At 34.9% G+C, this 14,315-nt stretch overlaps 2 protein-coding genes across 3 annotated transcripts in view; one reads left to right on the top strand and one right to left on the bottom strand.

The window, feature by feature from the left end:
* The window catches only part of sh3yl1 (SH3 and SYLF domain containing 1), a 29,559-nt gene extending 25,361 nt beyond the window's left edge, over nucleotides 1-4,198 (top strand). Inside the window, exon 10 of one of the 2 annotated variants that reach the window (XM_079854080.1) lies at nucleotides 2,001-4,198. In XM_079854080.1, the coding sequence (XP_079710206.1) occupies nucleotides 2,001-2,194 (194 nt within the window). In that variant the 3' untranslated portion in view covers nucleotides 2,195-4,198. The remainder of the gene's footprint in view (nucleotides 1-2,000) is intronic. The other variant, XM_079854081.1, reaches the window with a different exon arrangement.
* LOC307148484 (solute carrier family 22 member 6) lies at nucleotides 3,546-13,168 on the bottom strand. Its single transcript, XM_079854079.1, has 10 exons — nucleotides 12,535-13,168; nucleotides 12,349-12,449; nucleotides 12,107-12,261; nucleotides 10,567-10,735; nucleotides 10,388-10,490; nucleotides 10,165-10,295; nucleotides 8,329-8,546; nucleotides 8,068-8,176; nucleotides 5,278-5,508; nucleotides 3,546-4,641 (listed from the first exon to the last, which is right to left on the bottom strand). The coding sequence occupies exons 1-10, from the start codon at nucleotides 12,763-12,765 to the stop codon at nucleotides 4,548-4,550; spliced, it is 1,542 nt and encodes a 513-aa protein (XP_079710205.1). The 5' UTR covers nucleotides 12,766-13,168; the 3' UTR covers nucleotides 3,546-4,547.
* Between the last annotated feature and the right edge of the window lie 1,147 nt (nucleotides 13,169-14,315).

Genomic DNA, 14,315 nt, shown 5'->3' with positions numbered 1-14,315 from the left:
TTTTCTGAAATCCTTTTTTCTTGGGTTTTATGAGCTGGAAGCCCAAATTAGGTACAAATAAACAACTAAATACTTGAAATCGTTTAAGTTGTGGGCCCTGAATCTATAATCTATGGAAGTTTAACGTTTTGAATGGAATTATGGAAATAAATAAACTTTTCCATGATATTCTAATTTTTTGGAAAGGGTCTGTTTATATTAAAATTGTCCATAGAATAAAAGTCATTGGGGTCCATTGTTGTTTTGGACCCCATTGTCTTTCATTGTATGGACTGTGTTGCACAGCAGAAAAAAATTATACATGTTTCAGACATCCCACCTCTTCCGGGAGTCGGATGGAGGCAGATCTGAATGCGAGCTTGCATGGGTTTATGGGAACGATGGGCATTGGAGAGGTGTGAAAGTGTTTTGCAATTTGGTAAAAAATGTATTGTATGTATTGAAGGAATAACATTGATTACTGTAAATCTTTCATTTATTCCAGCTTGATGTGTTAAATCACATAGTCAAGAGTTTCAGTAATTGAAGGTTTATGTTTGCTGTTTGTTAACCTGACAGCAGAAATGATTGCAGTTGTTTATATCTTAACATGTTGATAGACAGATAAAGAAAGGGGTTTTGCCCCTGGCTGACAGATATTATATGCAGATGTTAATACTGTGTTGCACACCACCATCTATTAGAGTTGGAAAGTTTTGTGGTGTTTAAAGTGTGTGTGAGCGAGAGTGTGCCAATTAACTGAACCAAAGTGGGCTAAACTGTTTTAAGAGAGCACATGCTGCTCTCTAGTGTTGACCATTTGCTATTACAATTTAATACATTATAGGCAAGTTTTTAATATCATATAAATGTTAATATAATGTCACTCTAAGCATGTGACATGCTTAAGGGTGACATTATATTAACATAATCATGAGTAAATATGTATGATATTAAAACTTGCCTACAATCTGTACAATTGCATGTGCAACATTTATACATTTACATTTAATAATTTATCAAACTGACTTACAAACAAGGAAAAGCACATTAAATGCACCATACAGTTTAATTCAATAGCCCTAGTCATAATGCATATTGTTTCAAAGCAGTGCTGGAATACCATTCAGGATACATTTTAAATAAATTCAAAATAATTTCAACAAAAGAATTACAAATGCAAATAAAATAAATATATAAAGTTTACATATAATAAACATTTGAGAACACAAACATACTAATACAAAAGTAGAACTTTTTTAAATGTATTTATTAGGGCTGTCAAACGATTAATCGCGATTAATCGCATCCAAAATAAAAGTTTGTTTTTACATAATATATGTGTGTGTACGGTGTATAATTATTTTCTATATATAAATACACACACATGCATGTATATATTTAAGAAATATTTGCATGTATATACTGTGTATATATATTTATATTATATATAATTTATATTATATATAAATATTTTATATATAAATAACACATTTTTCTTAAATATATACATGCATGTGTGTGTATTTATATATAGAAAATAATTATACTCCATACACACACATATATTATGTAAACACAAACTTTTATTTTGGATGCGATTAATCGCGATTAATCGCGATTAATCGTTTGACAGCCCTAGTATTTATGCATTAATAGTTTCATTTTAATCAGTTCATGAATATGTTTTACTAAATATTTTATTGTTTTTAATCATTTGGGAATCATATATTATGCTTTAAGTAGCCTTCATGCTGATGGCTGTAATTAGAATTACAATTTTAAAAAAAAATCATGTTTTTAAATTTATTATTTGTATATATGTTTTTGTTCATGCATATGTTTTACTAAATGTTTTCTTGTCTTTAATAACGAGGAATTAGTTTGAGAGTCATTAGTTATATTATTAAATTTAATAAATTGCTTTTACACTGATTTGTAATTAATTGGAATTTCAAATCCTGCAATAACTAAACAGTGTTTTCAACCAGACGATGACAATTCCTCTGTTTGTGTTGTAGGTCAAGCATCAGGCGGCGCTCTAGTGGTCACAGCTGTGCATCCGTTCAGCGGCCAGCAGCCCGGGGATCTGAGCTTTGCTGCGGGAGACCGCATCACTGTTCTCACCAAAACTGAGTCCCAGTACGACTGGTGGGAGGGAGAACTACGAGGGCAGGTTGGAATCTTCCCAGCCAATTTTGTGTCCTATAGCTGAAGTACTTAAGATGCCCAAGAAAAGCTCAATTTGATGACAAATGATGTCTGGCATTGGCGGGGCCTTTTCTTTTGCACAGTTTGAAATGAAGTTTATGAAGGAGGTGTATATTTTTAGGAGCTCTAGAGGTCAGTGTTCCTCTCACGGGTTGTATGAAGGGATAACAGTGGGTGTTTTTCAATGTTCCTGCCACTGGTGAATTATTTTATTTGTTCCCCCATTTTTTGTTCCGTTTGATTATTGGTATGTGGGTTGACTAGTCAAACGTTCCTTTTTTATAGATTTATATTTTTAATTATGTTATAGTTTAGGATTGCACTGGAATACAGTTTTATGCAGACACACTGATTATCACTGAAACGCATAAAAAGTGACATTTTGATATTTTAAGTGCAGTTGCTCCAGGTATTTGAAACATGATAGCACAATGGTTTGCCATCGGCAAAAACACACAACTGCATGTTGTGCCATTTTTATTCTCTGAACAGTGAACAGTTGTTGCAAACAAATGTTACTACAAACAAAAAGCTTTAAAATGGTTATGAAAACTATAAAGATGCCTTATTTAAAGTGTTATGAACTGTAAACTTTTAAACTACACATCTGACTTGATCTGTTACTTTGAAAAATTTTGTTTTTTTAAGGAAGTGTTTGAGGGATTGCTTTCTGTGCTATAATTTATTTTATTGCTCTTTGCACAAATGTTAAGTAAACACAAAAGATTGTTTTCCTATTGGTTTAAAATGTCTATAAATGTATATCAATTCTAATAAAGATAATTTCCTACATTTTTAACTTATATTAATTTGTCTGTGGTGCTGGTGTAAAACTTAAAATAAGAGAAATTAAGTTAGAATATATTATATTACATAAATCATATTGCTCATAATGAATTGCCCACAAGGAGTCATACAAGCTAAGCTTCTTATCCTGAGTAAAGCAATCAAGGAAGCACTTTCTGTGCACAGCTGTTAAAAATTCTCTATAAATAAGCAAATGATGTTCTGTAACAGCATCATGCAAATTCTTTTACACCTGGAAAGAAAAACAACTGAAGCGGAATGTTCAGTTACGTGCTATACCTACATGTAATTTTGCCTCAGAGTTATACATATAGGTCAGAGTATTTATAAATATATGTAGTGAAAAATATAACATTACTGGTTATTAGTTGTTACTGTCGAAAGACTTCAGCTGATTGAATGTGTTTGGACCCTTGGGTGAGGTTAAATGTATGCTGTACTGGGGTCTTAATATGTGACCACTTTGTTAAACTTTCATAAAGAAACTGTAAAGACATCCAAAAATCACAAATGTAATACTGGTGACTCATTTACGAAGCAGCTGGGTTGGAAGTTGTTGTTTTTTTAAAAGACAAATAGGAGGAAGTTCAAGACACATAATAATTCAGTTCTAGTAATGATTCTATTCCACTTCAGCAAACAACCATATGCGCAATGTCTTTGATATTAAGAAAATAAAATTGTACTTTCCATAGCCAGCATGCATGAGCAGTGGCCTTTATTCTCGAGGAGAAATTAAACATGTAGATAACATTGCAGTACCAATGATTGTCACACACACTCTTAAAAATCAAGGTTTTAACAGCAATGCCATTGAAAAGCCATGTGGGTTGCCCAAAGAACCTCAGAAACCTGAACAGTTTGTGAGGATCATTTTAATAATCTAAAGAACCCTTTGTGCAATGGATGTTCACAGAACCATATTACCAATAAATAACCTTTTTAATAAAATCAAAAATTATATCTTGAGTTGAAGACTCTTCACAAACATGGCCATTACTGTAGTATTATTGTTGCATGGTATATTATGCAAGCTGTTCAAAACAATGATGTAACCAACTGTATTTCATTGTAAGACTTGTTTAAGAATTTCAGACTTTGCCCCCAAGTGTTTTTGTGAAGGTAAACATTTAACTTTTTAAAAATCCAAGAGCAAAATGTAAGAGAAATCAATTCTGTAAATTTGTCAATAAAGCTTTACAAAACAAAGGTTATATACTCAAAGGAGAAAATGTATAAAAATGTGTGCGTTTTTTTAGCTCTATAAAGACAAATTGTGCATTTATCAATAGCAGCATCGAATGATTCCATAATAACGTGTTTTGTCAGATGTTCCAGTATCTTCATCCAGAAGTAAAGTTCATTATTGACGCATCTCAAAAAACCATTACATAGTAGAATTCCTTTAAAATATCATTTTGAAACGCAGACATCCTGAGCATAGACACTCACTTTTACAAAATTGATATAAAAAAAGACATTAAAAGAAATTTAATATAATATGTACAAGTCACTTTCTGCTAAGACAGGAAACAGTGTCCACTTGTTGACTATGCTGAGAGGAGACTGCATTCCGTTTGGTTCTTCATGTCCGTCTCCTTGGTAAAAGAAACATCTGACTCCTGTTTATGCTTCATGGGCAAACTGACATAAAAAAAAAACACATATTTTATTCATTCATAATGATTTGTATTTATTCTTCTTATTAAAATATTGACTATTTGGACTATCTGCAACTTTTTCCCCTTATATCTTTAAACGGGTTGCTATCTTTTGGTAATATACACTGATATACAGTAGATAGCATGCTGATAATAAAAAGCTATCATGGCATGACATTTACCATTAAGTTTAACATTGATGCTGTGCTGCACACTTGTTTACAACACAATTCTGACATACTGTCCCATTCACCTCTCTGGAATTCAAAATATTCCGTACATGTTCATGTTTGTTTAACCTGATCAGCAGTAGCTTATGAAACAGAAGCTTTTCAGCTACCAGAACTTCAGGGCTGTATCATATATACTTAGCTCTTTATTGGCTTTCTATATGGCTATATACAATGACAACATACAGGCACTGACCAAGAATGCTAAATTTAATTTGAATATATATTTAAATGATAATATGTTAAAAGCAAAGACAGTTTGCAGAAATTACTTTGTTCAATGATTGTCATCTTTTTGTCTTGTATTTTTGATTCTTAAAAGATATATTAAGTCATATTATAATTTTTATATTTTTTAAATAAAATGAAATATTTTTCATGCATCTCACCATGCAGAGCATGAGAGCTTCAGTCTGGGCTGTTTCTCACAGTCCTGTACTGTGTCTGGTAAAGGGATGCCACTGGTCTCTGGGAGAAACAGGCACAGGGCTGCACCAATGATCGGCCCACTGCTGTAACAGATCATAGCTGGCAGAGCGATCCCGCCCTCAGGGGTCATCACCGCATTTATAATGCAGGCCGCTCGGTAACAAAGACTAACCAGGCCGACGCACTTCTGCCTGCATAGAGTAAAGCACTTTGTTAGTGAGGAAGAGACTTCAATTCAATGTGCATTTCATGAACAATAATGTACTTTGTTGAAAATAAATAAATTACAACATTGCATAAATTGAAACATTTGCAACTGCTACACTGTCCTCCAAAGGCAAAACACTGTAACTACACATTTTGAGTTCTGACTGAAATTTCTCTTAGGCTTTGTCCACACTAAGGGGTTGTTTACACAACACCGTTTTTAACTAAAAACAGAAAACTTATTTTTTTTAAATGTGAACTAATTATCCATTGTTTAGAATAAGTTCTGACTTGTGGAAACCTTAAATCCAAAGAGGTGGGGTCATGATCGGAAATGACTATACTGACTATATCATTTTATCATCCAAAAGAAAGAAATCGAGTATGAACGGTGAACGTGAAAAGAAAGAGAACACTTTACTAGTTGGAAATCTTGACCTCCAGGGATCCGACAGGCCAATCTGTTTAGTATAAGACTATTGTAGTATAGACTGTTTAGTATAAGAGTAGGACAACGAGGTATGTTTTGAAGAAGACCTGTCCGATATTGTATTTTGAACCAAATTGAAAACTCCCCCTTTATTATGTCTTGTTCCGTCTGTATCATCTCAGTGAGCTTAAGAGGGTTTCCGCATGCGCAGTAAGGTGAATTTATCACTTTCCGACGTTTCAGTGTGGACGAGAAACTTTTGGAAAACGCAAGTGTGAAAGGAGAGCGTTTTGAAACGAAAACGCCGTTTTCAAATGAATCCGTATTAATGTAGATGTAAATGTAATGTAACCTTGGGGTACGTTTACACGACAACAACGTAATAAAAATATAAACGTTTTTCCTTTGTGTTTTTCGGGTACAGATGACAACATTGTCAAAACGATCCCCGTTCACACCAATCCGCGAAAAAAAAAAAAAAGCTGTATTATGCAGGCCAGGCCAGTAGTTGGCGATGTCACTTTGTAAAGAAACACTACGGGCCTACAGACTTAACACTTAATATGCATGCACATAACGTCACCGTTTTCACAAATACACGTTTTTGTAGTTTACATGGAGACAATAACGCTATCATTTTCAAAAACTTGCACTTTGAAACCGGTTTTCAAAAGTTTGTGTTTTTAAATTAACTTCCAAAACATAAAAATTTTCCTGTTTTGTTGTGTGATAAATGGGATTAGCTCAACTATTCTCAGATTTAGATAAAACTGAGTGTGTTAATCAATATCAAATCAACAAAATAAAATAAAAAAACTTTCAGAGTTAATGTAGTTACTGGATTTTTTTGTGACAAAATGAGTAAGTCATGACAGGTTTCAAAAACCTGTTTTAATTTTTTACATTCAATTTAAAACGGCACACTTCACCTTGAACAAGCTCCCATTGCCTCCAACTACACTCTTAAAAATAATGGTTCTTTATTGGCATTGATGGCCTATAAACAAAAATGTCCTTTAGATTATTAAAATGTTCTTCACAATGAGAAAAAAAACAAAAAGGTTTTTTTTTAGGGAACCCAAAAATGGTTCTACTACCTGTATATGGCATCACTGCTCTGGCATTGCTGTTCATTTTGGAACCTTTATTTTTAAGAGTGTAATTATTAACTAATCAAATTCAGTTAAACTCTGTAACAGTGTTTTAAAGTCAATCAATCATTGCCTTCTCACACATTACAGCAGATCTTGTGCAACAACAACTTATCTGAACATTTCAGATTAAGTGTGTGAACATTTTGATCTACTATCTAGTACTGTGCTGTTTGCTTACATACACACCACTGCCACTTTGCACACAATATTATGTAACTGATGAAAAAAGTGTTTTATAATGTCTACCATGAATCAGCATATTTTACTCTGTCTACCTGCGTCTCGCACTGTGGATCAACAATCCAATATCTCTCTAACAGTGCAGGAAATGCCACAGATGTTCTTTTGATTAGTACTGAATACTCTCACAAATCAGCAAATACTCAGACTGTCAGGATAATGTCTGGTTTCACTGTCTTTTTGTTCATGTGTCTGCGTTTCTTGTCTTTCCTTACCGTTTAGCCTCGTTAATCTCCTTGTTGGTTTCCTTAGTCGACTAAAACTTGACTAAACAAAAACTGGACAAGGTTGACTAAATAAGATAAAAGTATGTTTGACACAGGACTAAGACTAAGACTAAATTTAAAAATAGCTGACAAAATTAACACTATTTCTGTTTTGTTATATTATCCAGTAAATCTCAAGCAATCTCCTATGCATTTTTAGATTTGTTATTAAAGACCATTTAAATAGATTTTCCTAGTTCGTGCGTGTTGTTTTCGGCACCATAACGTGACATACATTTTAAAATGTTTTTAGGAGCTGTAATACTTTTTGCAAATGGTCTAAATTTTTATTTAAGTCCACACTTTACAAAGAAGTTTGTCCTTGCACATTTAATGATTGCGAGATCTGAACATTACCACGGTAGACTCTAAGGTGTGTTTTGAACTTAGAGACGAGTTATCTAATTATCAATAATGAGTTTTATCAGGTAGGCCTGTCTGGGTATTGTGTACCTTATTACAGTTGGGAACAGCTCAATCCCATAGAGCAGAGAGACACAGGTTGTAGACTGCATACACAGCTTACCCATCAGCGCCAGAGTCATAACAAGGGCAGGCATGTCTGTTCAGAAAGAGAGGATATTGCAAATAACAGTTGTAAGAGTGATATTCTTCTAATGAACTTACACATATAGCATCTACTGTACACTAAGCACTAAGCAATCTCAGATTATGATCATATGATGACTGTATTTCATAGACAGTGTCTCTCACCGCAGAACATGGAAACGAGGAGGGACAGCATACAGGAAATGCCACTAAGGAACAGCGAGCCCATGCTGAAAGGCCTACGGCCCCATCGCTTCAACAGAAAAGGAAGCAGCAAAGAGGGAGCCTCTGACAGTCCAGAGAAAAACTGCGCCAGATAGATATTTACACCAAAACTTCCCACACTGAAGCAGATCCCATAATAAGTGAGGGCAGATGCAAAACTGTGGAAAAAAAAACATGAAAACTGTGTGTGAAAGGACTGTGTGGATAATAGAAATATCTATGAATATGATCAGATATTGCCAGTAGTTACAGAGAAAATAAATTATTAGAAATGTTTCCAACACTGAAAAAAAGTTGCTGCCTTAAATTTTTAAGTACAATCAACTTAATTGTGTTAAGTCTGTACTAAATCTATGTTGTACAATTTTGATATAGCCTATTAGTCCAGTCATTTTAAGCCAAAATGGGGGTCAACCTTGAACAAATTGCAACAGAAGCAAACTCAACTGATTTTGTATCCTCAATATGTCCTGAGTAAGGGAAAAAAAGCCCCGAAGAATCCCATTAGGGGAAAATTTCGAAAAAGACCCAAATATAGCCTATTCATATACGCCTATTCATTCTTTTTCTTACGTGAATAGGGTAAAAATTTTTAACCTTTAGATATCACCATGAAAATTACTGTGTTGATTACTTGCATCAAGACAAACAAAAAATGTATAACAAGTTTTTTTAATGGTTTGTTAATATGGACAAACGGTGTATAATCTAATTACGTATGTGCTCATTTGCTTAAATACCACAACAGATCTAAACATTGGGTATAGCCAGGTGAAAATGTCTTGTTGAATCTTGTTGACACATAACAGTAAAATACTTAATGTTAAGGTCTGAATGGAACCCATTTAGGCTACCCATGAGCATTAAACCATAGAGGCAGGAAGAAGTACTTTAGAAACCAGCCTTTATTAATTTTTAAGAGATGGGATTTTGGGCTGGGTCCGTGGGACTGTTTCTGGGGGACGAGTCTGAGGAAAGAACAGGAGACAATGGTAAGGAGAATGCAGAAGACAAAAGGTAGGCAAAATAAAAAGTGAATCCCCACGGACCCAACCCCAAACCCCATCTCTGCAATAATAATTAATAAAATAAATGTTTACCCTATACACGTAAGAAAAAGAATGAATAGGCGTATGAATAGGCTATATTTGGGTCTTTTTCAAAACTATCCCCTAATGGGATTCTTCTGGGTATTTTTTCTTACTCAGGACATATTGAGGATACAAAATCAGTTGAGTTTGCTTCTGTTGCAATTTGTTCAACCTTTTTTCATAAAATGACTGGACTATATAGGATATATAAAGTTTGGAAACATCCAAGGCAAAGTGGTAGTTCACTCTAAAAAAAAAGTTGCTGCCTTAAATTTTAAAGTACACTCAACTTGAATGTTTAAGTCATTTAAACTTAAAATTACATTAAACTGACTTTAAAAATAAATTAATTTTAAGTTAAGTAATAAGTTAATGCAATGTAAAAACATATGTTGTTATAAATTATTGATCAAATAATATTTTACAGTCACACTTGCCAGTGGGGTTTGCTGGTAACAGCCCCTTAACGTTATGTCATTTAGGAAAACTATTTGAGCTTTTAAAAACAACTCCAGTAAGACATTCCTCAAAGTGAAAGGTCACCTCCCACCTGTGCCACATACTTAAAAATCCTCCAAATCTATGAAAAACACGCATGCTACTTTTAAAATACAGCAACGTACTTTCAAAAAGTGAAAATGAAAACGATAACTGAAATTGCATTACCAGAGTTAAACTTCCATACCCAATGTAACTCATGATAAACAGGCGCAGCAGTATAGTATGTGATGTAAAGTTGGCGAAATTAGACACTGCTTTAGTGGAGGTCTTCTCTGTGAGTGACTTCTGCTTCTCAATGTCCACAGACTCCAAAAGCTGTGAATGAAAGAAATGTACAATTTACGTTTTCATGTTGCATGCACTTTCCAAACATTTGAGCAATTCTAGAGTACGACTTTGCGTCTTACAAGATCCAAGTAGTGTTTGTCCTCAGGACTTCTTTTCTGATAGCCCTCTAATGTTTTCATCCTCTTGTTAAGAAGCAGCCATTGAGGAGATTCTGGAAGAAAACTAATAATTGCAAAAATAAATAAATAATGCAACACACTTTAACATGCATTGAAGATTTTGTGTTTGTTCTACTAACAAATAAAGAGGCAGAAAGAGGATCTGAGGGATGCCCAGTGCCAGATAAAACTGCATCCAGTCACTGGTCAAGAAAGCTACACCGGCCAATCCCATCATTCCCAGACTGAAGATGAAAGAAAACAGGGTGGGGGGCCAGATGCGATACTTGGGCAGGCTCCATTCAACCCCTGAGAAACCAGATAAGCACTTTTATCAGGCCTCATAAATTCATTGTCAAGTTATAGTCTGTACTCAATCTATGTTGTACAATTCTGATATAGCCTTTAAAATTTAAGTACACTCAACTTGGATCTTTAAGTCATTTAAACTTAAATTACATTAAACTGACTTAAAAAAAAATGAGTTGAATCTTGTATAACTTATAATAAAGTTTGAAATTTGCTTAACTTATTTTGATGAGTTAAAGCAATGTAAAAACAAATGTATTTTTTTACATTGTAGAAAAGTAGTTTTCCAGGTGCAAGACTGACCACCGTTATTCTAGTTTATTTTAAATGGTCTATTTGTTGTCCTCCAAGTGTTAATAGCCTCCTGAGACCCAGAAAAAAAAAAGTTTTGTGAATTTAGTTTTTTTTCCATGTCATCACACTGTTTAGAGCACAATAAACAAATGGTAAAAAAAACATTTTTGAAAAATAATATTTTATTCATATGTTATGCTATGTCCTCTGTAGTGGACGCCAGGACTAAGTTGTTTAAAAAATAAAATGACATGAAATTATATGTATAGGCAAAAACAATGGGATTTTTTTTCAGTCACCAATACATTTTGGGGTTTCAGGATTTTTTCAACCAAAATTTGTATAAAGATTATTCTCAACTATGTTATGAAAGAAATAACGGAATGAATTGATACACCATTTTACTTTATGCAATATGTGGGTAAAATGGCCATAAATTAATATTCCCATTCAATGCAATGTACTGTATCTAATTTGCACATTAATGTGTTCTTGGAGCAACATTTAATGAAAAAAGAAGTGTAATAATTGGAGTAATAATTGGCATTAATTGGAGTAATAATATCTAATATTTCATAGGAATATTGATGTATAATTTATTTCCATTCACTTGTTGTGTCTCACAAAATGCCTGATAAACATGATTTAAGTCCTGATGTCCTCAGTGGACACGTTTGAAATCAACGCCCTGTTCTGTAACAGAAAGTATTTTTTTTATTTGAAACCCTATAACATTTTCCTGAGATGTTGTTTTATGAAATACAATTTGAAAAGTAGTCCAATTTAAATTATAATTACAATATATTATCATATTTCCATAAGAATGCTACATTTGATCACTAAATTAATGTCAGACATTTTTAAAGAGGAGTAGTTGTTTTCATGGTGAAACCTCCAAACATTTGGTATCTCTGAAAAGTCCTGAATGTGCTCTTTACAGGACACCCAGGTTGTGTCATGTGACATGTATGATGTCAGAGAAATTCACTAAAATATAATGTCCACTACAGTGGACAAAAGTCTATTCTTGGGTCCCAGGAGGATAGAGAATAAGAAGACACATAAGCGTTACTGTACCTAAACTGTAGGTGCAGATGTGAATGGCACAACAGGCTGCCCCACTGATGCCGCGGACAGTCAGGTACACGGACACATACGGCAGAAATGCCACTATCAGAGTAGCGACTGCATGGACCGCTGAGCAGCAAATGAGTAGTAATTTCTTTCCATATCTGATTGGAGGGAGAAAATACACTTTTTGTTATTAACTCGTAGGCTTCAGTCGCAACAGCGTCTGGCAGAAAGGGGCGAATACCAACCTGTCAGATACAGCACCTCCGAATAAAGAGCCGATAAGTAAACCCGTCATGTATGTCGTTTTCCCATGAGAAAAATTATTAGTCTCGTGACACGTGTCACCCTGTGGCAAAACAGATACAGTAGCTGTAATTTGTGCTGCGCTTTAAATAGGCTATATATTGTGCAATCTTAATTTGGCTACTCACACTCGTGGGGTCGCTGTGATTCTCCGTCCGACTTGCTGTGATGTTGGAAATATTAATGTCCACTCTGTGGTTCAAAGACTTCGCTACATTCTCACTACAAGGTGTAATGTGTAACGTAAACACATCCACGAAAAATGTAAAGGCTGTGAAAAAGATCGGTAAAGTAAGGATCAAATAAACATGTTTTTGTAGTGGACCAACAAACCGACAAAAAGCGCCGTCCGTCTTCATTTCGCCGGTGCTCGGAAGTTAAGTTCCCTTATAAAGGAGTTGTATCCCTAAATACACTTAAGGTTAGAACGAGCACTTATCTTTCCCTGAGAGTCAGCATTTGAAACGTGATGTTCCTGACATGACTGGGACTTCTGAAGACGTCTTCTCTCCATCCGTTGTAGGCTAAGACTTTCTGATTATGTGAATATCACATGTTGTTGGTTACTTTGGACTCCTAGAGTTAGAATCTCTCACCACCAGTATGACGCGACGGGGTCAATAAGGCAAGGCGCAGGGGCGCAACTGCACATTTGCTTAGGGGGTTTTGCAAGATCACGACGGTTTCACACTGCACGCGTTTGCAAAGCGGTGCGTCTCAGGAGCAGAGCAGAAGCAGCAGTGCCGCGATCGTTTCGTCGCCGATCCTATTTTTGCCGCGCCGCTCACGGTGAAATAAAGTGATCATGGCCAAAATACACAGCACTTTTACCCAAAAAGCGCATTGATGATATCTATTGTGTTAGCTTAAGTTACAGATTAATTTAAGGTTTAGAAGCATAAAGTTTATGCTTTATAAAGACTTGCAGGTAAAGGGAAAAGCATGGGATGAAGTTGCAGTGGCTTGGTGCCGATGGTAAGTCATTTAAAAGTGTTTTTGTCAACCTTTCCCTGGCCCACGAGCGAACAACTCAACTCAGTATAGAAAGGTAAATAGAATAGACAGATTTATATAGCACACATTCACATCTATGATGTGAATGATTTTGTTGAATTATTATTTTTTTGTTGAGAATTTCTCATTTAGGCTACAATAGCCTATACGTCTATATTAAGACATTTGCTGTTTGTTATTAGCCTACAGACATTCATGAATTATCTTTAAGATGTTTATGATGGGTAATGTTTGTAAATTAAATATGTATCAGATATTTCAACAATCTAAATGATTTCGTAAAGTTTTTCTCTTTTGCAGAACGCTTTTCATGGAGATGAGTGCTAATATGTAATAAATATGCAGATAATAGCCTATATAATAATAAATATAATTCAGGTATCAATTACCTATCAATATTTATGTATTCAAAAAAGCTGTACGCGACAAACACTGCCAGTGTGAAAGCAAAACGGGCGTGTGCTGCTCCCGCTCACCATAGGCCTGCGCGCTGCCTCCGCTCTGCTAAAGCACAGGCGTCAGTGTTGGTGCCATAGACAGTAAAAGAAATGGACACAGCGACCCCTTGGATTCAAAGGAGAAAAGTTAAGTCAATTAGAAGCACTCACTTCCTGATGGCTGACCGTACTGCGCAGACTCAAACTGAGCTTGACGACGTAGATGTGACGTGAGCAACCTGTCTGTCTTCTAGTAGCTGTGCCAAGAGAAATCTGAATCATTCCCTTCCGAAACTTGCAGAGACGGAGAGTGTGAGTAGGAGGTATCCGTGAGCTAGGAGCAGGATAAACTTTTGCTAAGTATTCTGATTAATTATTTTGTCATTTTGCCTCCACGTCCCCCCGATTGCCCGTGAGCTTCTCCTCCTGTCCATACGGTAATCTGTCTACTGTGCGAC

This window comes from Squalius cephalus (genome assembly GCF_949319135.1).
Source record: "Squalius cephalus genome assembly, chromosome: 20".
NCBI classification, from domain to species: Eukaryota; Metazoa; Chordata; class Actinopteri; order Cypriniformes; family Leuciscidae; genus Squalius; species Squalius cephalus.
The sequence above is the reverse complement of the archived record's forward strand: the minus strand, read 5'-3'. Positions and strand labels throughout refer to the sequence as shown.